This window comes from Charadrius vociferus, unplaced genomic scaffold, assembly GCF_000708025.1.
Source record: "Charadrius vociferus isolate BGI_N301 unplaced genomic scaffold, ASM70802v2 scaffold32, whole genome shotgun sequence".
Classification (NCBI taxonomy): Eukaryota; Metazoa; Chordata; class Aves; order Charadriiformes; family Charadriidae; genus Charadrius; species Charadrius vociferus.
In genome coordinates, this window is record NW_009647856.1 from 7,357,342 (window position 1) to 7,382,257 (window position 24,916).

At 40.0% G+C, this 24,916-nt stretch overlaps 1 protein-coding gene across 1 annotated transcript in view; it reads right to left on the reverse strand.

Moving 5' to 3' along the window:
• Positions 1-730: 730 nt before the first annotated feature.
• CELF2 (CUGBP, Elav-like family member 2) overlaps positions 731-24,916 on the reverse strand; it is a 260,680-nt gene continuing 236,494 nt past the window's right edge. Inside the window, exons 10-14 of the mRNA XM_009882952.1 lie at positions 21,354-21,473; positions 15,487-15,684; positions 11,414-11,557; positions 5,741-5,912; positions 731-4,432 (exon numbers count right to left, since the gene is read on the reverse strand). Coding sequence (XP_009881254.1) covers positions 5,785-5,912; positions 11,414-11,557; positions 15,487-15,684; positions 21,354-21,473 — 590 coding nt within the window. The 3' untranslated portion in view covers positions 731-4,432; positions 5,741-5,784. The remainder of the gene's footprint in view (positions 4,433-5,740; positions 5,913-11,413; positions 11,558-15,486; positions 15,685-21,353; positions 21,474-24,916) is intronic.

Below are 24,916 nucleotides of genomic sequence, written 5' to 3' on the forward strand. Positions count from 1 at the left end.
CTAAAATGTAGAAATCCTCTTTTGCCCCCCAATCAGATATTCACTTAGGTGGAATCGACTGTATCTTTTGTACACAACCAACAAATAGAGAAAAAAAAAAAAAAACAGGCACGTGAAACAGTGAGGTGTGTAGATGTATTACCAACACAGAATGACCACCAACAATACAACACACAAAGTAGAGACAAGTATTAGGAAAATGGTTTAATATTGGAGACAGAAGCAAAAAACTGCATCACACAATAACATACGTTACAAAAATAAGTCTGACTGTTTCAACTACACGGTTATGTTCACAATGAGGACAGAAGAATCAGAAAAAACTCTGATCTAAACAGCAAAAAAGCAAACCCCTAACGTTTTAACTAATACATTTATCCACGCAAAGTGACCGAGTACTCCTAATTCTAATTACCTTATTGTGTAACTGCACGATACAGAATAAAAAGTGAAACTTACCGCTTTTGTTAAGACAAAATTCTAAACACTAGATATAAGCAAAGGGAAAAAAAGAAATCAAGCCAAAGTTTTGAATTCTCTAAACAAAACCAACTCTCTTTCTATCATCCAGAAATCAAACTTGAAAATCAGTCATGATCGAGGGGGCCCACGAGAGTAAGCCACAAAAATTTCCATTTGTTTTTTAATCTCCAGTATAAAAAGTTCCACTGGTACAAAATGCATAAGTACAATCAAGTTGTAGAAATAGGAAAGCCTGCTTTTTTTTTTCTTTTTTTGTTCTTTTTTTTTTTGGCTCAAATTCCATCAAACAACAAAATCCAAATGCATCAATAAAACAGAAACAATACTCAAATGGTCTTACAGCTTCCACTAGATTGCATTAACTTTGGCTTTTCTCAGACAATACTTAAAAACTAGTTTGTAATTCTAAACAAAATGATAGTATTATTAATCTACAAACAACAATTCTCACAGCACAAAAAAAACACAAATACATAGGTTTGTTTTTTTTTTTTTGTATGACATTATCCAAAAAGGTAATGAAACTACAGGATATTTTTTTCCTTTTGTTAATTAGCACTTAAGATAATAAAAACAGAAACAGTAAAATGATTCCAGAGTAGCACAAGCCAAGGAACTGTAACCCCTATGGTGAAAGAAAGATGAACTTGTTACTCCTTTGAGGACTGCCATTTCATTGCAATTAGCGAATTTGTTTGAAAAAACAACTAGTCTAGTCTTTTGATTAGAATTTTGTAAAGCAATTTCCCTTGTTTTTCTTCCTCTCTTATTAGGCCCTTGCACCCTTGCAGCTTTTTCCTTTCAATATTTTGAAAGAGAACTAGTAGATAATTTGTCTCCAAGGAGGTGTATGTTTGGGTTTTTGGTTTTTCATTGGATTTTTTTATTATTATTGTTCACATTTTATTTCAAGATGGACACTTTTCTCAGCAATGACCCTTCTGAATTGCCTGGAAGTACAGAAACATTCCTCCTCTCCCACTGCTAAGCCAATGTCCCGTGTAGCGTAATTCGGGGCAGCCCGACGCCGAGTTACACTGCCTGAGGACCAAAGGCATCACCGCTCTAGCTGGACTGGTAAACCCACAGGACACACTAGGGCATCTAAAAAAGCTTTGGAGATTTATACGGTGGGTACAATGAGCAAAATTAGTGAAACAGTCTAAACAATCCAAATGATGATCTCATATTATATATATATGTACATATATATAATATAACATACGTGAGATGATACTTTGAATATGCAAAATTGCTGCAAGTAGTACAAAATAGCCCTCAAAGGGTGTAGGAAGGCCCCAGCAGTAGTAAAAACATGTGAGAAAAGTATAGATCATTTATTTATAAGTGCATGTGCTATAAGAAGGAAACTTTTTTGCATCACTAGAGGCTAGTCCTTTCCATCCCAGGGCTCTACATAAAGAAGCATTTAAGTTGGGGATGAGAGACAAGAGTGCACCAGCTGATGTTGTTCATATAGGGCTTTGTTTTTAATTTTAGGCGGCTTCGAATATAATCAGATAGAAATAGGGAGTGGAAGAAGGTATGGCACTTTGTCATCAGTAGCAGGTACTGCTGCTCACGCGCATTGGATTGGCAATGAATTCTCTATACCGGTAGCAAAAACCCAAATTTGGTTGTTGGTCACTACTTGTGCGGTAGAAATGCGATCTAATCAGACTTACAAGGCAGTGAAAAGGGCTACCAGCATCTCTTTTCTGGTTCCTTACACAGAGCTTCCTCCAGCAAACACCCACATCAGTCACAAATATATTCCCATGGACTACTTGGACGAGTAAAGTTACTCCTCTCTATACGAGTGTCTGCAGGAGTAAGCCAATATATTGCCGTTACAAATAATGGCAGATAACACCAAACATTACAGTGTATGTAAACTTTATCCATAAAAAGTAGTTTAACTGCAGTGCACACTGAATTTTCACCCAGGAAGATCTAGTGCATCTGATTTAAGCAAAAATTCATTTATTTAAATTACAAAAATATTATTTTTTTTTTTCTCCTCAAGGTTTTCAAATGGTGGATGCACCACTCCTGTGTGGGAGCGGCTCACACAATAGATAATTAAAGAATTGTTTTCTTTTTCTTTTATTTTATTAATACTGAATAGCATATTCCAGCAGCATATTAAAAGCTCTTTAAGAAAAGACAAAATCCCCAAAATCTAAAAAGGAAACCCACAAGTTAATTACGGTTTTAAATAATTTTAGTTATAGATACAGAAGAAATTTAGACAGCAGTAAAATATTTTTGTCCTTCAGATCTGCCCTGTGCATTGTTCTGATTTCAACCATGTATTAAATAAACCACAAAAAACTAAGTATATATATATTTATAGATATAGATATATATATAAAAATAAACAGCAAAATGGTGAATGTATAAAAGGTATTAACACTCAAGACAGCTCTGGGTGGAAAGGGTTAAAAGTTCAAAACTTTCTCACCTTAGAGGTTTCCATACAATATGAAGAAAATACATAGTGAGGTTTGCTTTCACAGCATTGATGTGTGCAGAGTGGTTAAAAAAGTGAAACATGGGCACTTATACAATGTTTTACAAAAAACATCAAAGAGAAATAACAAACAATAACAATTTCAGGCAACAAGACCACAGGATAGCAAGTTAACAAACTTTTTAACCTCTTTTTTCTTTAAATATTAGGGATTTATACAAAACACATAATAAAATACCCATGTTATCAAATTACTTCACACAAGAAACACACTGAAGCTCTAGGAAGAAAGTACCTTTGGAATTTGGCACTATAGTTTCACTGATTTTTTTTTTTTCTTTAAAAGAAAAACCGATCACATTTTGCTGAACACAAACACATCTAAATTGTTCACAATAAAAAAATGACATCAATGCGTCACAAGCCAACACAAACTTATTCTGGAATATTTTTTCATTTTTCACATGAAATTCATTTTTTTTAAGCAAACAACTTTTTTTTTGTTTTTTTTTTTTGAATCTTGTTTTTGTTCTTGTTCAAGTAAACCAATTTTAAACTCGTCTTTTATAAACATAGAACACTTAAGACCATAAGACTCATGATGAAACCACAACTTAATTCACAGAAGCACCAACGTAACACATTTTACAGTAACCTTTCTTCTGTACATTGAAACAGTATAAAATATAGGTAATTTCATGTGCATTAAACCATGGATTGTCTAACTGTGAGTCAGTTCAGCAAAAGGTGACACAAGTAGGTAGCATTTGCCCTAAAACAGGGTAAATATTTTCTTATACTAATCTACAAAAAGTGGTTCTATATATATACTTTAATGAGAAAGTGAGCCACCTAAAATGGCCTTATCAAAAAACTTTACACTGCCTGAAAAATGTAAAAACTATTACAGACCTCTAGAGACTTAAAATCAGACAGTTTTATTTCTCAAACTGTTTTGGAAGTAGTCTGTTAGAAACCAACATTCTGTGCCTCTGGACACATATTGCTATTGTCACCAGTGACCAGGCAGAATGCCAATCCCTGTATAATACTTTCAAGTCTGTTTTTTTTTTATTTTTTTTTTTACGAAATGAAAAAAAGAACAACCAAAAAAACAAAACAAAAAACCCAAACAAAAAAAAACAAAGGAAAAAGAAAACCAAAAAAAGGAAAGAAAGAAAAAACATTTTGCCACAGGTTGTTTTTAAATCCTATCATTAATTTATCTAATAATAAATTTCAGTCTTGCATGAATGCAGCAATGTTTTTTCACATTGACTTCCCAGAATTCATAGCTAGATGAGGTCACATGCAAATTTCAAAGGTCAAACTAGATCAAAGGTCAGTAGGAGAACCAAATATGATGTGAGGTCAGAAAGACATCAGAAACAATGACGGGACGATGAAACTTTTTTTTTTTTTGAGACGCCACAGGGACATGCTAGGCAAACGATGGGCTAACGGGCATGGAGATGTCTAGGGAAAAAACAAGGAAGAGGAAAAAAAGTTACACAGAATCTATGCAGCACAAACAAAATCACTTTTATGGGTGCAGGAGAAAACTAATGCAAATCTTTTATCAGTAGAGTCTATGAGCCGTTCACATAATTTGCATTAACTTACAATACTTGTCAACAAGAGCACAATGGAACCCCAAAAGAATCCATCTGAAAGGAGTCAGAGAGAATGGATTCCTCTTTGGGGAGAAAAGAGAGCAAAGAACCAGTTTCTACAAATGTAACAGAAAGGTACGGGGAGGGGGAAAAAAGGGGTCAGACAACTGAACTTTAAACTAGATAATGGAAACTACGAACAAAATAACCAGACAAATACAAACAAGAGGATAAAAGCATGAACTGTAAAGGGTGTAGGGTTCAACAGTGAAAAAGCGCCCATTCCTGGCACAATTACTCTAGAGACTACTTCAAAGGATCTAGCTAGCATAGAGAGCTGCTCTTTAGGTATCCAATAAGTTAACAATAGGCAATAAATAACTTCCATTATTTCTGAGGCAGTAAAAATTTTGTATAAAAATAGAAATGCTTTTTACAAATAAAATTTACAGGCCTGTGGCTTTCTTTTTTATTATTATTAAATTTATCTCTCAAGAAACATCAAGTATTGTCACTCATTTTATTTTATTTTTTTTTATTTTAAACCCTGTAGCTTTAGAAACAGATCTCTAAATCTTTTTTACATTAATCCTTTCCAAAAAAACCAAGAACTTAAAAAAAAAAGTGAAATATAAAGACGACCAGTGTAAAATCAGACTAATATATAACAATACGTTGATTTGAACGGAAAAAAAAATAATCAAATCTTCTCAAAAAACAAGTTGATGTAGTGGAAAGACTTGTTTCAATTTTTGTTGCAAAATAAGTGCTTCAACTGGCAGGAGGCCATTTTGTTTAACCTATAAACTGCTGGTGCCACCCTGGTAAAATACGATCCATCTGTAGAAAACAACTTTTATTGTGTGCTAATGGCACCAGGGTTCACAGAGTTAAATTGCACATTTTTTTTTGTGTGTGTGTGTGTGTGTGTGTGTTGCTTTGAATTTCAAGACGTTTATTTTTGTTTTAAAAAGGAGATAAATTATGCTGCAAAACAAAATACAGTAACACAACTCGGTAATTACTTGGCGAGGAAATGGGAGCCAAGTGTAATAAGGACGAGTGGGGAAATGGAAGTGGTAACTGTAAAAATAACTGTCTCTTGGTGAAGGTTGGCTCTATGTTCTTTCTTAACCCCCCTGCAGAGGACAGGTTTGCTCATGGGACTTACCCTAAGAAAGCTAAAATAAGAGCAGTAAGCATCTGGGGTTAAGATCAGTAAGGTTTGCTGTCATTTTTGGAGCGTTTCAGCTGAACCTTCAAGCGTTTCATGCCAATCTGAAAGCCGTTCATAGCCTGGATAGCAGCTTGTGCAGAGACTGGATTGTCATAGCTAACAAAACCTACGAGACACAGAACGGAGGCGGGAGAGAAAGCGAACTATAGGTTAGAACAAATGTCAGAAGGCTTTTTGTTAGGATTTTATTATCACTATTTATTTGACACATTTACCTCACTTTCAAATAATTCTTTGATCACACATCGTATCCCATTTCCTCTCCCGTTTCCTTTGCCTCCCCCTTTACCTTCGTAATATTTCTTTACTAGCTGGGATGCAGTTGGCCAGGATTGGTGCAATGCAGTTTCCAATCTGTTATTTATCTACCTACCTTGGAGACCGAAGATTTTTATTACTGTGACACTTTTCATGTAATATCTACACACTTCCCAGTCTATTAGGAAGTACTATTAGGCCAGTCTGCAGATGCAAAGCTGAAACAGAAAGCCTGGTTACAGCAACAAACCCCCAAAACTTGGATGCCTACACGCATTTGCACACCTGAATGTGAGTTCACGTGCACTGGTCCTGTGTGCTATGGAACATCTCCTTGGGCTTAGCCTAGGACAGTTGCAATACATTAATATTTTGTATTTTCACAGCTCCTTCCAGTTCAAGATCTCAAGGTACATTAAATGTTAATTAATTCAGCCTCTTGGTCCCCAAAGGGGTATGCAAGCTTCAAAATTAAGCAGCATCGTAAAGACAACAGCAGGGCTTGACGAGAACTCCAGATCTTCTGCTCCTCAGCTGCGAGCACTAACTAGGGGGATAATGCTTGCTCGGGTAATTCGGAATGGCTGGCCTGGCTCAGCTTTCTTTTCCCCAGGAGACTAAAAATGCTCTGTTCATAATGGACTCAAATCTCCCTGATTCTGGAAGCTCAAAATTCATTTTCATATCTGGGCCTCCCACTTGTAATTGCAAAGCTCGCCTAACTGCTGCTCTGCCTCAGCTCTGGCTAATTACTACTGTACTCAGCCTGCTATTATGCATCTGCTTTGAAATGCTCCCTCTTCTTTCCACTTGAATTTGCCTTAACACGTATCCCTTCACTCCGTTAAAGCACGGATCCCACACACTTTGTTTTCAGTCCTAACTCACGGGCTTCTCAGTGTCTCTCTTCTACCAGCTTTCTTCATTTGTGCTTAGTGCCTGTGTACTTTTCTGATTTGCAACCTCTTTATACCATCCTTTTAACCCGTTCTTTTATGGCTCTTGTTTATCTTGCACTGCTGCCCTCTTCCATCTTTGGTGTCACAATAATACACTTTTCTCATTGTAAAGAAAAAAACCCTCTTATCAATCATCTGGTCCTCGTCCAGCTGCTCTCCTTCATAGACCATCCCTATGGTTTCACCTTAAATCAACTTCACCAAACTATTTAACTTAAGACTCGACTCTGACAATTCAGGCTAACTTCCGTTCCTTCTACTCAAAACCACCTCTCAGTTCTCTGCAGACCTTCTCCTGGCCAAAGCCAATATGCTCTATTCATGTTGTTCTGGGGTTGATTATTTGTTACCTCCTCAAGGGATAATAAACATTCTTCCATACCTTCCTTGGGTTTAGTAACTCTTGCCACTTCCTCACTTTCTTCACTGGATCATTTCCTTTTAATATTACTGCCATATCCTGGGCAGCTCCATCACTCTCTTCCTTTCTTCCTTTGCTCTATTTTCTTCTAGGAGGCCTTATCTGTTCACATGACTCCAACCGCTGTCCTAGCACTGCACTCCTGTGTCTACTTCCATCATCTCACAGATCTCACCCTTGATCTCTAGGATTGCCTCAGGGATAGAAAAGAGATCTACCATGAGTTGGAAGGCAGCTGTAGCATCTTCCAGGCAGGTGTTCCACAACTGAGGTGTAGCTACTCTTAGCTACCGTGACAATTCAGCATTTTCCTCTACAGCTTTCCTGACTTTCACTTTGTTCTCTTAAGTGCATTCAAAACAGTCTTTTGCTACGAACTTCTCATCGCCTTGGTTCCTTTTCTTCTTAGCTAGTTGTAGCCACCTGAAAGTAAAACTAAACTAATCACTTAGATGGCATCTATGAACGGTGAATGAAGAGAAGCAAGCACACCCAGAGGTGGCTTTTCCACCCACCATTCATGTCACATATTTGGACACCTCCACTGATGACAGAATAACAATTAGCTCAGGCTACGCTCACCTTCCAGGGCGGTGAGACATGTCACCTCATTCTATGTCTCTTTATTAACTTCCTTGACTCAGCCACAAACTCAAACATACCACCTCTGTACTGCATCCGTGGCATCAGCCTTTATCAGTCAGTTGATATTCTGATTCACAATTTGTCTCTTTACACAGAATGCTTTATCTACATTAACCTGTTACACTTCCACCTTCTCCCTTATCAAGAACCTTCATTTATAAGGCTTAAGAGGAATCTGGCATTCTCTCCCTTTACTTATCTTTTTCTGATTGCACCCATTCATCATTTTTTTTTGTCTGAATTTTAAACTGCAGGTTACATGAGGAGGGGATGATGTTTCTTATCAATTTTGAAAGACCCTGTCATGATGATTCTGATTTTTGTTTTAAATCTCTAAGTATGTCTATAATCAGGATAAATATTTTTAATCATTCGAGTAGCAATTTTGCAATGAGGCAGACTGCATTTATGCACTGATGTCATTGTGTCCCCCCTCCCCTGCCTTACTTTTTCATCTCTCATTTCTGTTATTCTAAGGTTTATGAAAGGCGAGAGATAAGCTTGAAGAGTGAAACCCTTCATCTGCTGAATCAAGTAGAGCTCATGAGAACTCATTGAAGTGCTCTTCCAGGTGTAAACAGACTGTCCTGTCATCCTCATCACCATGTAATCTTTTCAGCATTCATTTCAGGTGGGCAAGAAAGCAAATACTCCATTTTCTGCAAAGAAGAGTAATTTTTCATTTTGAGAAGCAGTGTTACATTAAAGTTCTTCACTGCACCACTACCCTGCGACTCACTCAGAATGCACCTTCCTTTCCCAGTTCTGCCAGTGGACAGCCTTGGACAATCTTTTCACCTTTTTGGTCTTCTCATCTGTTAATTTGACCTCCTCCTCCTTTGGGAGACTAGAAACTCCACAGTAGAAAGCACCAAGCGTGTGCAAAACATCATTACCATTATTACTATACATTACATTATTACCATGTGCAAAACATTATTACTATACATTACATTATTACCTGAACCCAAACTGTACCAAGAGCAATGACCATTAACAATATGGAAGAGAAATGGGTTCTTCAGATGCACTATTGTCCTAGTTTTTGGTGGGGAGGACAGAGAAAAAATAAAGCTTTTAAAAACACAAATATGGGACCAAACCAACAAATAGACGATTCTTGCTAATAAAGCTGAGGAGGCACATATAGACGGTGCTAGTATGTTAAACTAGCAGGATTCATTCTGGCTTTGCTTATGATTAGCAGCATTACCGAGTAGTCACCTACTGAATCAGAAAATCTCAACTTCCTCTGCCCCTGCAGTACTTTTTGGTTTTAAAGCAGAACTCTCTCACTGGTGGCAGAATATCTGGGGAGGAGAATCAGAAATTGAAACGTTGGTGAAAGCTGACTAATGCCAAAAAGACAGAGGACTCCTCTATCCGTTGGGTGTTGACCTCTCCATTTTGCCTCAAATAAGATTAACTCCAGTGCATCACTTTAAGTTAGGTAATTGCGTCCCATAAATCCAGACAAACGCGTAAGTAGGTAAAAGTAAGCTGAGTAAAAGGAAACCCACAAAAAGCAAGTGTGGGAAGTGAGCTGATGAATTGAGCCTCCTGCCCAAACTAATCTACATTCTTACAACAGTCACCAGAATCGCTGCATTTCGATTAACGTAGGCTGATTTGACATTTCATCAAGATTCCTGGAGACCTCAACAACGATTTTGTCACCCCAACATACTAACTAAACTGGCTCCAGATCAATAGGGAGTCCATTTCAATTCCACTTTTCAAATTTGCTACAGCCTCAGGGACTTAAAACAACCTCATAAATCTCCATAAAACAACCTCAGGGTTGTTTTAACCCATTGCAGAAACATGACGGACTATATTAGTCTAGTTATGAACAATTTTTTGTAAAGCTTAAGGAGGTGAATGCTTCAAAAATGAACTGAAAGACTACGGAAAAATGCAGAAAGAATGTCACACCCTTTCTCTAAATAGAATTAAATTTCCAGGTGTACTACGGGCTCATCTTCAGGTGAAAAACCCTCAGACTGTGACAAGGCTTGAATTCCAGTGCAGTAGTATTTCTGGACAACTTGATGAATTCTCTCCGTGTTTGGTACTGTCGGTACTGTCGACAGTTGGGTACTGTCGGTTTAGATAAATGCAAACCCTTTCAAGATGGGTTAAAGCCCAATAGCTGTGGGGTCCCTGAAAGGCCCTGGTGGAGACAAATCTTTAGACAGACACATTTTAACAAAACCTAGATTTAAAAAAAAAGTAATGATACGCAAGCTAAGAAACACATATTATGGTTAATGGGGACACTTTAAATGGGGACACTTCAGAATTAAGGGATGGTGCTGGGCAAAGAGCAACAGAGTCAGTCCAAAGGAGTTTTGGGCAAACTAGGGGTTGTCTGGACTGATTACTCTTTTGTCATACATGCAGTTGCGCTCCTTTACTCTGGGAAAGAATTGTCACTTTTACGGAATCTTCAAGATTTTAGGTCAAACCTTATAAAACTTATCTTTAAGAGATTCCTTCCTCCTCCTAGACCCTCCTCGTGTCTTGCATAAGACCACAATTATTTGACCAACGCTCTAACAGATTGCCCTTCTCTTACATTCTATACTCCATCAAAGCACTGATCTGATGCATCTACACTATTCAAAAGACATCAGCCCACTTAATCAACCCCAGAACTTGCTTTATACCAACTTATCATCTTCTCCTCTGCTGTGATCTAATTTTCTGGCAGCTCAGAGTGTTCTCTGGGAAACTCGACATTGATCTTGTGAGGCTCCCTTCATCCCTGCCCTAAGGTAAGGGGAGATGCTACCTTCCATAATACACTGGAGCCCGCCCGCAACAGCTGGAGCTGTACATCTAGACATCAACTGTCTGTGAAGCGTTCTGAACTACATGTACACACCATTCAATCACTAATTGCAAAATCCTGTACTTAATTCAGAAGAAAGAAATTCCTGTAATGTAGAAGTAATGGGTTAAACACAGAGCATTTTTAAGTGGCTCGGCTATACAATAGAGAATAATTAGGTATCCATAATAAGGCAGTTTAATAGTATACTAAATGACATTCCCCCACATAGGGTGTAATTAGTTTCATGTACTTGACACATTCATGCGAGATGTCAGACTGGAAGATTATTATTGTTTTTTCATATCCAATTTTTAGTTAGAACTAGTTTGTCTGTGCATCTTCCCGCTCATTTGAGGATTAACAGTCCATTATTTTTGGAATGAGATTCCAGTATGACATTTCTCACACTGCTGTTAATTTTCTTTCCTGGCCCCTTTTCAGTACAATGCATGTGGTTTTTACTATTCGATTTATTAAATTTGACATACCAAAGCACTTGCTCAGATTGGTCTGTTTGTCAATGAAGACTTTAGCAGAGATAACATTTCCAAAAGGCATGAACATCTGCAGAATGTCCTGGTCTCCAAATTCCTGGGGGAGGTGGTAAATAAAGAGGTTTGCCCCTTCTGGACCTTTAGGAAAACAAAACAAAACAAAAGTATGAAAACAGCTATTACAAGTGCTCCATTTAATCTATTTTTCCATAATACTTACTGAAGGTGATGGTCAGAAAGCATTTCACTTTCCAACTTTGAAGGAACAAACGCAAGTGGATCATCAAAGGAATAGAGCTGAAATGCAGCTCTTTAGAGCATCCTATCTTGAAAAGTGTTTACTTGATAACTGTACTACAGAAGTTGTTAAACTGCAGCCTCTTCAATTTATACAAGTGTCTTTCAGTACAATTATGGTTAGGAAAACAGGTACACAATGTATTTGCTCTCTCACAATACCCCAACAACTGCATAAGGAGTCTTCTGCCTCAAATACCTGCATGGGTTTGTCAGTTTAATTCGAGTTGTGGGAACTTACAGAAATGTAATGAGCTGAGCTCAGATTTGAGTATCACAGGTGTAAACTCAAAGGGCAGGAAACTGGTGGAGAAGAGAATAAAAAGGATAAGACAAAGCAAACCTTGTGACTTGGAAATCAGGGAAGTCAGAGAGAGAAAGATACTCAGAATTAAATTTGTACTAAGTAATTTCAAAATGACAGCTTTTTTTTTTTTTTTTTTAAATAGAAATTACCCATTGAAACCTCTGTCTCCTGGAAGAAACCTTGTAAAGAAAGTTTTTTTAAAAAGTTCGAAGTAAAGTAGTTGGGTTGAAGTGAAAGTAGCTTTAGACAAAGTTGAGTTTGCAAAGAAATGTGCAAACTCAAAGGTGCTTTGAATATCTTTCTTACGGCCAAAATTTGAGGTACATTATTAGTGCTGTTGGTTTAAACACTCCTCCTAGCACTAATAGGTTATTTTTTCCCTCATTCAATTTCTCCTTTACCATAACATGCTGGAAATGAGCAATGGATGCCTGTAAGAACATAACGTATGATAGAGACAGACATGTGGCCTTCCCATGCAGACACCAGGAACATAAGTGGTACATAAAGGGAACAGACATTTCTGGTAAAAATACATCTGGAGTAATCTGTTTAAGTATCCCCTTGCTTAATGGAACCTAAGTGTGCCTCAGATGTGATGTCCTTGGTTTTCTGGAGAGGAAGAGGAAAGCGCGCATCAGATTCATGTAGTACCTTGTGCAAGACAGTGTCGAAGCCTCACCTCTCCCATAGAGAAGAACCAGGCTGGCTGCTCTCTCTCAGCCTGAAGGAAAAGGTTGTAATGTTTGCCCCCAAAAAAGGGATAAATGGATTAGGGGGAGGAAAAAAAAAAAATTTAAAAAGAAAAACATTTTTTGAGGGTGGAAAAAAAAAGGAAAAAAATTGGCCACCTGCAACTTATTTCTTCGTACTGCAAATAAACTACCCTATCCAGAAAATAATATTTTTTAAAATAATAAGAAAAAATGTATTAAACAATAGTTTAGAGCATATGCAAGAGGCATTTCACTGTGCTCCAGCATTTAATATTTATATAGCATTTTTCTCTGGTACTTGTTTATCCTCAACCACTCCAGACTCTTCACCATTCCATCAGAAATCATGTTAAGAGACAAAACATAGTTGTCAGTATTCAATGATGGAATTTACTCACTTTAACTTAACCCCTTATTAACAGAAACAAGACACGTAACAAAAAAGACTGTATTTTAAAAGGGACATTGCCAATTCATAATAATAAAAAGTAAGCCTACATTTGATATGAACATTCATGAACACAAAAAAATTTAAATAGTTAGAAAAAAATCAACCTGTCGTCCACTATGTATCTTACAATGATGCCAAACAAAGAATTTCTTTCTGGTGTCAAATAGTCTGTTGTTACTGACCAAAAGGAGTGAGATGAAAGATAAATGCAGGGAACACAAAAAAATGAGGGGAAAAAAGATGAATTAAAAAAAATCCTTTCATTTTAAATAATTCAAGCTGTTTGCAGTAAATGAAGTAAAGAATTCAGAGAAAATACACATTTTAACTTCAGTGTCCCTATACAATAGCCAGCTGGGGGAATACCAAATTTGCCTTCCTAGGAAACACTTCCCATAACAGTACAAGATATTTTAAAAGAGGATAAAAAAAATTTCTCTTGAGGATATTATACTAGGTTTATTTCCAAAGCTTAGCCCTGGCAAGAGCAGGAGCGACAACACAGATAGAGTCTTAGAAAGCATGCAATATTTTCCTCTCCTTCTAGAACTAGGTGGAAATTAGGATGAGAGAAAGCAATGAAAACAGAAACAACCCCCCCAAATGCCTGGGAAGTGTGCAGGGGAACGGAAGAGGGGAAAAGGGTAACCTCATTTTCCTAAACATCTTGTAATTAGTATTCATTTATTCTTTGCAGTAACTTCCTGAGGTTTATTTGCTGTTGGCGCGGGGAGAGGGGGCAATCATTCACTTAGTCGCTTCCCCGCAAGACCCACAATTAAGCAAAGAACCACTCAAAGTGAAAACGGATCTTGTCATTAACTCAAAACCTTAAACCTAATCAGATTAACTCCATTATCCCAGAAAATGGAAACCAGAAGAGAGAATGGCACCCATGAAGGGATGATTTTTGTTACCTGTGCTTTTTTACGCGGTAGCTGGCAAATGCTTTTCTATAAGAAAGGATGATAAACTAGAACTTGAAGGACAGATGGTTAAAAAATGAATGTATTGGGTTTGCGTGGCAAGGTTTTGGTAGTGGGGGGGCTACAGGGGTGGCTTCTTTGAGAAGCTGCTAGAAGCTTCCCCCGTGTCCAACAGAGCCATCACCGGCCGGCTCCAAGATGGACCCACCACTGGCCAAGGCTAAGCCCATCAGTGACGGTGGTAGTGTCTCTGAGATAACATAGTTAAGAAGGGGGAAAAAAACCCTGCGTGACAGCAAGCAGGAGAGAGAAACAACTCTGCAGACACCAAGGTCAGTGAAGAAGGAGGGGAGGAGGTGCTCCAGGGGCCAGAGCAGAGATTGCCCTGCAGTCCATGGTGAAGATAGACCACGGTGAGGCAGGCTGTCCCCCTGCAGCCCATTGGAGGTCCATGGTGGAGCAGATATCTAACTGCAGCCCATGGAGGACACCACACTGGAGCAGGTGGATGCCCAAAGGGGGCTGAGATCCCGTGGAGAGCCTGCGCTAGAGCAGGATCCTTGGCAGGACCTGCGGCCCCATGGAGAGAGAAGCCCATGCTGGAACAGGTTTGCTGGTAGGACTTGTGACCCCGTGGGGGACCCACACTGGAACAGTCTGTTTCTGAAGGACTGCACCCCATGGAAGGGACTCACGCTGGAGCAGTTCATGAACAACTGCAGCCCGTGGGTAGGACTCACGTTGGAGAAGTTCATGGAGGACTGTCTCCCAAAGGAGGGACCCCACGCTGGAGTAGGGGAAGAGTGTGAGGAGTCCTCCCCCTGAGGAGGAAGGAGCGGCAGAGACAACGTGTGATGAACTGACCAGAACCCCCATTCCCTGTCCCCCTGTGCTGCCGGGGGAGGACACAGAGAAATTGGGAGTGGAGTTGAGCCTGGGAAGATGGGAGGGTTGGGGGAAAGGTGCTTTTAAGATTTGGTTTTATTTCTCATTATTTTACACTGATTTGATTGGTAATAAATTAACTTTCCCCAAGTTGAGTCTGTTTTGCCTGTGACGGTAATTGGTGAGTGATCTCTCCCTGTCCTTCTCTCCACCCAGGAGCCTTTCATTATATTTCCTCTCCCCTGTCCAGCTGAGGAGGGCAGTGACAGAGTGGCTTTGGTGGGTGCCTGGCCATTAGAGGTTAAAGAAAATAACAACACTAAACAGGAGAAAACTGGAAAAAAAACCCCAATAAATCAAAGATTAGGCTACTTGAGGTCCTTCGTTAAGCCTCTGTGAAGAAATGAACGCAGGGCACAGCTTTCGCTTGGCCGTACGTGGTTTGCTCCGTGCGGGGCTGTCTCTGCCGGCAGCGGGGGGCTTACCTTCCTTCTGGCTGCCCGCAGCGCTCTGCTGCTGCAACAAGCTCTGACTGTACAACGTGGGCAGCGCGGCGGCAGCGTACTGCTGGATTCCTGAGTAGGCCTGGGTGAGCGCGTCCATCGTGCCGGCCGTACCGTTCGTCAAGCCTGTTGCGCCGAGTCCTCCGTTCAGGGCCGCCATACCTGAGAGCATTTGAGCAACTTTACAAAAAACCCAACAATAGAGAAAAGAAATTGCACTTGTTCATTAGTGCTTTCCGAAAGTCGTTGGTATTATATGACACTGACAACGACGGCAGTGCATGCAGCTCGGCACTTCACCAAATGGGACTGAAAACAAAGAAACACGACTTTGGCGTCAGGATGACTTCAGCACAAGGGTTGCACAGTCAAACGGACTCGCATGCAGCCTGCTACTGGCAAGTACTACGGCTCAGTGCTCCTGAAAGCCTCTCTGCCCACCCTCCCCGACCCCCAAGCATCTGCTGCGGGTATCTGAAGCTGGGGTGGTGGGACCTATTTGACCCACACCCTTGCAAGCTGGCCACTGGGAAAAAGCAGTCTGCGAGAAAACCCACTCCTCCTGACCACGACCTTTAGCAACAGGCCGTGACCACACCGTATCAGAAGTGTTTTGTTTCTACAGAGTTAGCAGAGAACCCTGGTTAACAGCATTTTGAAACAACCCTCTGTAAAATGATGGGCTTCGCCCCTTCGGTTTGTGGTAGGAAGATGGACTGCGACAGTCTGCGCATCCACCCTCCTCCTCTGGTTACTCCAGCTGCTCCAGAAGAGATGAACAGCAGCACATCTGGAGTGACTAAAAGTGCTTCATCCAGACCAGGCGTCTTTCATGAAGAAACAAAAGCACTTGGTTCTAGCGATGTCTGTCTTCTCACTGGAAGCAGAGTCGCTTATTTATTTTTTTTTCTTTAAAGCAATTCTACATCCTGTTAAATAACAGATTATTTAACTGGGATGACTGCCAACGAGGAAATTTCAGACTGGATTGCTAGCTGTGCGGAAAATAGCATCCCTCTTCCCTGCAAACAGTGCAGTCTGTAAAAGAAGTTTTCCTACTCTGAATCAATGGTGGACAAACCTCTGGGCTACAGCGTCTCTCCATTGCTTCTTGTCCTCATCATGGCTCCTAAATGAGCCATGTTGCAGTTAACAGTGTTAACACTTTTATTTTTCCCCCCAGAAATTCCAGAAAAAATGAGTTTTCTGTTAGAGCTACAGTCTCTTTGGCAGCCGAAGGGGTGGCAGAGTTCAGAGCCCTCCTCGTCGCCCACACCTCCGACTTGTGTCAACCGGAGCAGTATGTGCTCACCAGGACTGAGAGTCAGGCCATGTTTTCTGCACAACTAGCTATCCCGTGTGCCCCAGTTTTTAGGTGAACGGCTCACAAACATCTTAAAAGGGGCTTAATCAGGCCCCTTGAGGTACAGTAGTTCAGTCACCAGAAAAATGGGGCACCCAGAACCACCAGCAACCATTTCTTGGATATTGACTCTGTAGTGTTTCGGTTGGTAAAATGATGGGTGAAGAGGTGACGGGTGGAGCCACATTAAGACCCAAAAAGCCAGGAACATTGAAGAGAAAGAGAGGGCTTAATTTCAGAGCAATAATAAGGGGTTATATGTAAATTGGAGAAAAGTGAGGAAATTAAGCAGAGGACACTTTATCGTGAATTAACAATGATATCTATTAGACTGGGAAACAATCTTCAAGGAAAGTGGCATAAACCTTATCACATGAGTAATTTAGAGACAGAAAGAATACTGCAGGGAATTATCCTGCATTGACAGAGGAGGATAAAGATGCTGACCTACTAGTTTTATTCCATCTCTTATGTAGATTCCAAAAGTGTATTCCTATGAGTCTCTGATAATCAGGACAATTGCTCAAGTGGCACCTTTCTGGCTTCACCAGAGCCTGTGCCAATTAAGAGAATTGTGCTGCATAAATTATACCTTTTGATATTACTATAATTTGTGTGACTAAACACTTGACAGAGATGTGATATTCTTAGCCTTTCCTTAATAAAATGTCTCGCACTTTGAAGATTTCTTTCCCCTCCACCCCACTTTAGAGCATCACTGTATCCTGGTAGGAGGGACCGGCTGCCACTACATTGAACAAAAACCTCTGCCAGAGCACAGGAGCGCCATGTAGTTGTTGTATAGTGGTTCCAGTTATAAAACAAAAACTTGCAAACCAGGATATCTTTTGAAGCATCTTATATTTAAAAGGCAGGACATTTGGAAAATGAAGATGATTCATCATCATCATCTTCATCATCATCATCATCATCATCATCATCATCTGATCCTGAGCCTGACTTTAACCTGCTCTGATGTTTTTCTACTTAGGTTTGTGTCATTGCTTGCATGGGTGTACACACAGCAGTGGTTCAAGCAAAGGCTCCTGATAAAGCAGCTTGTATCGCTCCTTTTATTACAGTGTTGAAATAACTTGATAATAGAGGAAGCATTAGGATAACATGTTATCTTTCGTGAGTCATCAGCCTATTAGATAAACATGCTTTGTGTTGCAGTGGGCACCATTCTCCCCCTTCTTTCACCTAGAATCAATAGCCCCTTCCCACCAAATGATTTCAGATTAGCAAGCAGCCAGCCCGCCCCGGCTCACCACGCTGCTTCTGGGAAGAGCACTGCTACCGCTACCGCAGCGCACGTGTCTAACTACGTTTCTCTCCTGAGCAAAACAGAGCTGCAGAAAGCTCTCAGCCTTTTTTCTACTCTCCCTTTTTACATTTTTATGACATCTACAAGGTACAGCTGCAATTACACATCTCTGCCATCTCTTTATTATCTCTACCAATGCACCTCAGTCTGATATTGAACTCTGGTCCCTTCCTTACTTCTGTGAAATAACCTTTTGGTGCCTCTCATCTACGGCCTTCTACTTTTTGAGTTACTCTACATAACACAGAAGTGACAATGCTTGGCAAGTCCAAAGGTCTCTTAAAGTGTTTTCCAAGCACCTTCAACTCTGTCACGAATAGTTTTATCTCCAGTTTACAGATGTAAATATGGGGACAGAAAGGCTAAGTGATTGCCCCGGGTTCACACACAAACATTGTGTCATAGCTGCCCAGTATCCTGGATCCATGGTGTTCTTAATTGCAAAGAATCTCTTCCTCTCTCTTTATTGATTTTTTCCTCATTATTCTTAATTCTTTCTGCTAGTTACATTATTTAAATGTACATGCCCAAAGGAGACAGTCTAATGTTTTGTCATTTAAGGTTTTAGATGCTTGAAGCACAACTGAGGGAAGAAGACTGGGTGAATTCCCAAATGTACGAACAACTGTTGCCAAACTCTTGGAGACAGTTAAACTTACCATACTCCACTTTCTTTAATTTTTAAGGCCTCCAGACATCTTTCTACAATGCTTCTCTCTACAATGAGAGCACTACCAGTCTCCACAGCCCAGCTTCTTTTTCATGGACCCAGTCGGGATCCAGAAAATAGATAAAAGTCTTCTAGTGAGCTTCGCCTGGAAGACATTCTCCTTGTAATTCTCACATACAGAGCAGGACATGGCTTCAACAGAAGAGCACCTCTTCCAATACCTCTGTGTAAATCAATGCCCAAGCCCAGTGCCATCTTCTGATTCATTTTTGGATTAAGCTCTACTTGACTTATGCTTTGGATCACTCTTGTTAATTCCCCAATTAGAAGCACGCCACTCAATTCCAACTTCTCTGCACGATTACTTCAGGAACCTCCACGACCAAATGATGTTAGAATGTTTTACTGGAGTGCTTATGACCATGGCATAATGTGAAATGTCAGAGTCATCGAGCGTGACGTTTCCCGAAGGCAAACTCCTAGGCAGGTTTGAGTGTGAACAACTGGATCAGATACGGTCACTGGGAAAAGCACTGCCTCGTCATTAAAATAGACAGGGGAGGCTGTAAGTTGAACAATGCTTTGCTGTCGTTAGCATCACAACTACCTGAAATTGATAATCAGTGTCACCCTTTTGAGAGAAACAGTGCCACAACACTATTGTGTTGGGGAAGCAGTTTCCCCTCTTTAGATCTCTCTCATATATGTATATACATAGACAGACATATCCACATACATTTTGTAAGTGCTATACACATACAGATACTCTAGGCATGTACACTTTCTGTGTCCATAAAAACATCCATGAAGAAGATTTGGGACTGAAGCCACTCTTGGCACAAGACCACAGAAGTAATAGTGGCTTAAAACAAGCTAAAATTTGTTGTGAATATGTCATTAATCCTCCAAAAGACACATGCAGGTAAGTTTGCACATGCATCACCTCAAAATACTTGCTGAGAAAACGTAAACTCTTTGCTTGTAGCCTAGCAAGAAGTGTTAAAAGGAGTGTGACAGAAGGTTCCCACACAAAGTCTAGAGCAAGGTGATTCATTCTTCCTTGGTCTTGGTGAAGGGGACATTATCTTGGAGTGCTCCATTGTGCCTGGGTACTTAGTACTTGTGGGAGGGAAGGAGTGGGATGCCATACTCTGCTGTTGATATTGTGACTTCTTATAAACCAAGTAAAGCACAATGGCTGTTTATCAGGAAAGGACATTTAATGATGTCTTATTTATGACACTCACTCTCTTACTATGAGAGCTCACGAGAGGAGATGTTAGCTTTTCATGCATGCCATTTTCAGAGGCTTGCTTTAATACTAATGTAATAATAAGAAAGGAAAATAACATCTGCCATTTTGGGACCTAATACTTACTTTTCTTAAGCTGTTCTTGAGTCATATTTGCTACAAGGTTGTTTGTGTGAAATATGCATGTCCTTGCCAGAAGCAAGACCTGTTTTACACAAGACCCCATGCAACCACTCAATATTGCTACATGGACATCCACTAGCCCCCTTCCTTCCCAACTCCCAACAATGACAACCAGAGATCACAGAACAAAAAGACTGAGTGAGCAGCCAAGTAACAGTGACAAAAAGGACATCATGCAGAGCACCAGAGTGAGCAAGAGATACTGAGGAGGACATCCATTCCTGGGGGTACGTTATGATGGGTCATGGACTGGCAAATAGATTCCTTGCATTGCAAAAGGAAATGCAAGGAGCAACAGCAGCTAAAAAAAAAAGGGAGGGGGAAAATGCAGCTGGACAAATCTCTTCCATTGCAGGCAAAGGTGAAGTCATCATAGCAGAAACAATAAAAAAAAAAATCCTTCTTCTTGAGGAAAATCTTGACCGAGGCTAAGAACAAGGAAGAATATTCTAACACTACTGGCATCTACTTAGCTGGAGATGCCAGGGGTTGTTTATGATGTCATAGGGTAGATGTGCATGCTCTGGTATTACAGGTGACTGACTGCATCATTCTCTTATGCTTGCCAATTAAAAGCCAAAGTCTTGCATCCATTTTTAAAATGTGTTGTTCTTGAGTCAATTGGATAACTCCTACAGACATTTTAAAAGGACTGCCTCCGTGGCAAACATCTTATCACTACATTTCTAAGTGAGGTTTTGTACATTGGGGTGATGTACATGTTGTCAGACTCCCTAAATGAAAAAGGAGCCTCCCCTATAACCTGGATAACCCAAATCCCTGGTGACATTTCTTTTACCTTCCATATGCCCTGCAAGAAAAGGAGTCTTCGTGCAGGGACCCGAGGGACTTCACTTTGCAGAGAAAACTATGTGAAACTAAAAGGCTCCAGAACTGCATATGTACCATGAATGGAACTACATCAACTTGACCCCCTTATTTCGTATATAGATTAAAAATAATCATATAATTGCTTTACAATTGATAGCTTTTGTGGCATGATTATTGGGGAAGGCTGTCCACCACAGCAATAAATACTCACTGTTTACGGTACCTGCTAGTGCATTAATATTATTCAGTCCAACAGTGGCTCCAGCCAATCCTTGGAGAGTACCCAGAGAAGTCAAAGAATTCATGGCCGCACCAGCTGTGGAATTAGCAGTTGATGCAGCCACTGAAAGGAAAAAAAAAAAAGGCAAGGCAAAATTAAAGCCATATTTTGCTTTATTTTGAGCACAAAACAGCTTACAATAATGCTGAGCACAACATCAGGACTACTTGCAAGAAAAAGAAAAAAAGAAAGTAAGACCAATAGACCAATCTTGTTCAAGATATTAATAGTATGATTGCTCATGGAGTGTTGATAAGCCTTGAACTGCAAAGCGTGGATCCCAAAATTCAGCAGTGTGCTATTATTTGCAGACATAATACAGAAACAGTAAGTATGGGATCAGTCACTTTCTCAAAGTTTGTCAATCAACCTAGCATCCCAGGCTGATCAACTTACCAGGCTACGGAAATTTTGCCACGTTTTAAACTCTATCATTGAAAAAAAATAGAATTACTCACTGCAATTTTGCCATTCAACAGCTTTCTGTTCTGGGCCCCAAGGTTTCTATGAGAAATTTTAATTATTCTAAGTGATACGCTATGCCATTATGGATCTGCTCTAGGACATGCATGAATATAATTTAAAGCCTTGAAGTTTACAAAAAGAAGAATGATCAGCCAAATACAAAATGTAAACTACCATCCATTCTATTGCAGGCTTTTAGCCTGGCCTTTGTACATAACTAGTCATGTATATGCACCTATAAATGATACTATATGCTTCCCCAAAAGTTCTGCCAGAGGGGAAGCCGAGGCTCAGGTGGAGAAAAGGTCCTTGCTGTCACAATGCCAAGGGAATGATATAGGTGGATGAGATGAATCCATCTAAACTACGTGCTTAGGAAGAGAAAGAGACTCACTCTCTTGTCATAGGAACGTGATAAAGCACCTTAGAAAGACCTATCATTTAGGACAGGCTGGATGAACTAGAAACACCTATCTCTGTCATAGAAGGGTCTTGAATAACCAGTGTAGATTAAACACTTAACTTACAGGTAGGTAAAGTTATATCAGATGAATCACACTCATAAATGTCGTGGAAGCAATTAGGCTTTTAGCTTGTCTCCTGAGCCCTACTTCAGTGCATCAATCATAAAGACTTTCTTTCTTCTCCTTTAAAAAGTTGCATTATCTTCTGAAAAGTGAGCGTTTAAAGTCAGAGTTTTGTTGATAATTTACCAGAGGCACATCATGCCTACACCATGCTTTTTTGCTCCTATTCATTACCTAGCTGTGAAATGGTTAAGATCACTTTTTATCTTGATGCTCTTTTGAGCTGTCAAACGCATCAGATGATTACTCAGTGAACCCCCAAGAAAACGAAGTCTCTACTGTTGGCAGGATGCAGTAAGGAAAGTAGGAGGCAACTTTTTCACTCTGTGGGTAAACCTCAAAGCTCTAAGCTACAAATAACCCACCTTTACAACCTTAAGACCCACCAAACACAGGTCTTCGCACTCATGAGGCCTCAAAGTACAAAAGAGTCTCCTGGTGTGGGTGAGGAGAGATTTCCAGACTCTGATGCATTCCTTGTCCCCGCTTCCCTAGCATCTGCAACGTTAACTTGAATAATTTTATATGTTGCAGATAGAAGCAGCTTTGATTATTCAATCTCTCTCCACAAAGCAATAAGAAGCCAATAACGTCTTTGATTAAAAAAAAGTAATAAAAAAAAGCCAAGTAAAAAACCACTTTTGTCAGATAATGTGGGCACCAACAGAGAAGAGAGAAAAAAAATCAAAGTGAATGAATGTCTGTGAATTCCCTGTGACCAACACTGCTCCGTGTTTCTGCTCATGTTCATTAGCAGATCATTTAAATGAAGTATATAAACCTCAGATCTAAAGAATCTGATTGGTTTTGACTGGGCTGAATTCCATCCATTTCTGTTTCAGAGGATTATTACCCTTTTCTCTTGAGGAAACACATATATTTAAGAAATGAGAGAAATGGGGGCTAGGAAGCTGCCTGAAAATTACATTAAAGCTCTTGGGGGCAAATAACTCCTGCGAATGAGAGCCATACGCTTACGGATTGTCAACACATCTGTTGGAGAAGGCAGAAAAACCTGATTAAATCCTTCCCTCTTGTGCAGCCCACAGAGTGCGTTGTGGTGGCTCTTGTCATAGTCTCACTGCTCAAACACATGCTCCAGGGATGGCCAGTATCTGAGGCCAACACCTCTTTTCTTCTTTTATTCATATCAAGTTTCTCTATTCCATCAGACAAGCACAGAGCAGGTGCCTCAGTGATTCTCCCATTTGAAGTTGCAATGCAGATTATCTACTTTGCCTAAATAATGACTTGGCATATAATCAATGTAAAATACTAGTTGGAGCACTGAAGCACCTCAGAAATCAGCGTTTTGTTGCTGTGGCTATTTCTTCTGCTTAGCAGTGATCAGTCTCACAGATCCACTGGGACAACGCTTTTTTCCTCTTTGGCTTATTATTTCTTTGAGGACAAAGAAATGGAACAAATTGTGTGGTTTCGGTTATCTTACTGAACACAGGCTGAACAGAAATAAGGGAGCTCCTTTTGTTAGGGCACTTGTAAAGGACAGATCCAGCACCTCGCTGGGTGAAGTTTCCTGAAAGACTCCACACTAGTTACCTCCGTCTCTTTGGCTGAGACCTGCACATATGAAACGAAGATGAAGACAGTGATGAGCTAAAATACTATCATAAAGGGGCCATAGAGGGTCCAACATATTGAGAGAGTTGAAAAATTCTCACAAAATGCTGGATAAAACCAACAGATGAAGCAATGGCATTCCTTGTCCCAAAAAATTTAAAGGGAGTGGAAACAAAAGTTAGAAGGTCCTACAAGATACATGTGGAGGCTTAGGCCAGCTGAAAGTTTTTACCTCATGTGCTCCCAGAATATGTTGAAATCCATCTAAAGACAAGGACTATGCTCCTCCTGTCTTTTGTCCTTTTCTAGTTTCTTTCAACTAAAACATTGTAACTTATACTGAACCAAAGGGAACACATTACTTTGTGGTAATGGTAGATGACTGCACTACTTTGGGGGAACCTGTATAACTCTCTCGTGTCAGCAAAGCTCTTGGGCTCCACAACTGCTCAGAGTAATGGCAAAGGAAGTATAATTCACTGTCAGAATAGTGTTATTCTATATTTATGCCTTTCAGTTGTCCAGATGACAAAAACAGATTGTATACCTACAGAATTTATAAATTGGTTTTTACCAGGTTCACCTGCCACCAAATAAATTAAAAGAAAACATTTCACAACTCTCTCCATCCTCCACACCGGAACATTGCTGCTCCGAATTGAACCACTTCATCATGCTGCTTAATAAACAGTAGGCATCTGTCTCCAGGTACTTAGACAGCTTGATGTACGGAGCTGCAGTGCCACGAGGAATTGCCCCCCTTGTGCTACCGGTGCACCACCATTTGGTGCAACAGTGAGGAAAATCAAAACACACACAAAAGCGCATACGACATGGGTTCCTGGTGTCACTGTGTATGGCACACCCTGTATT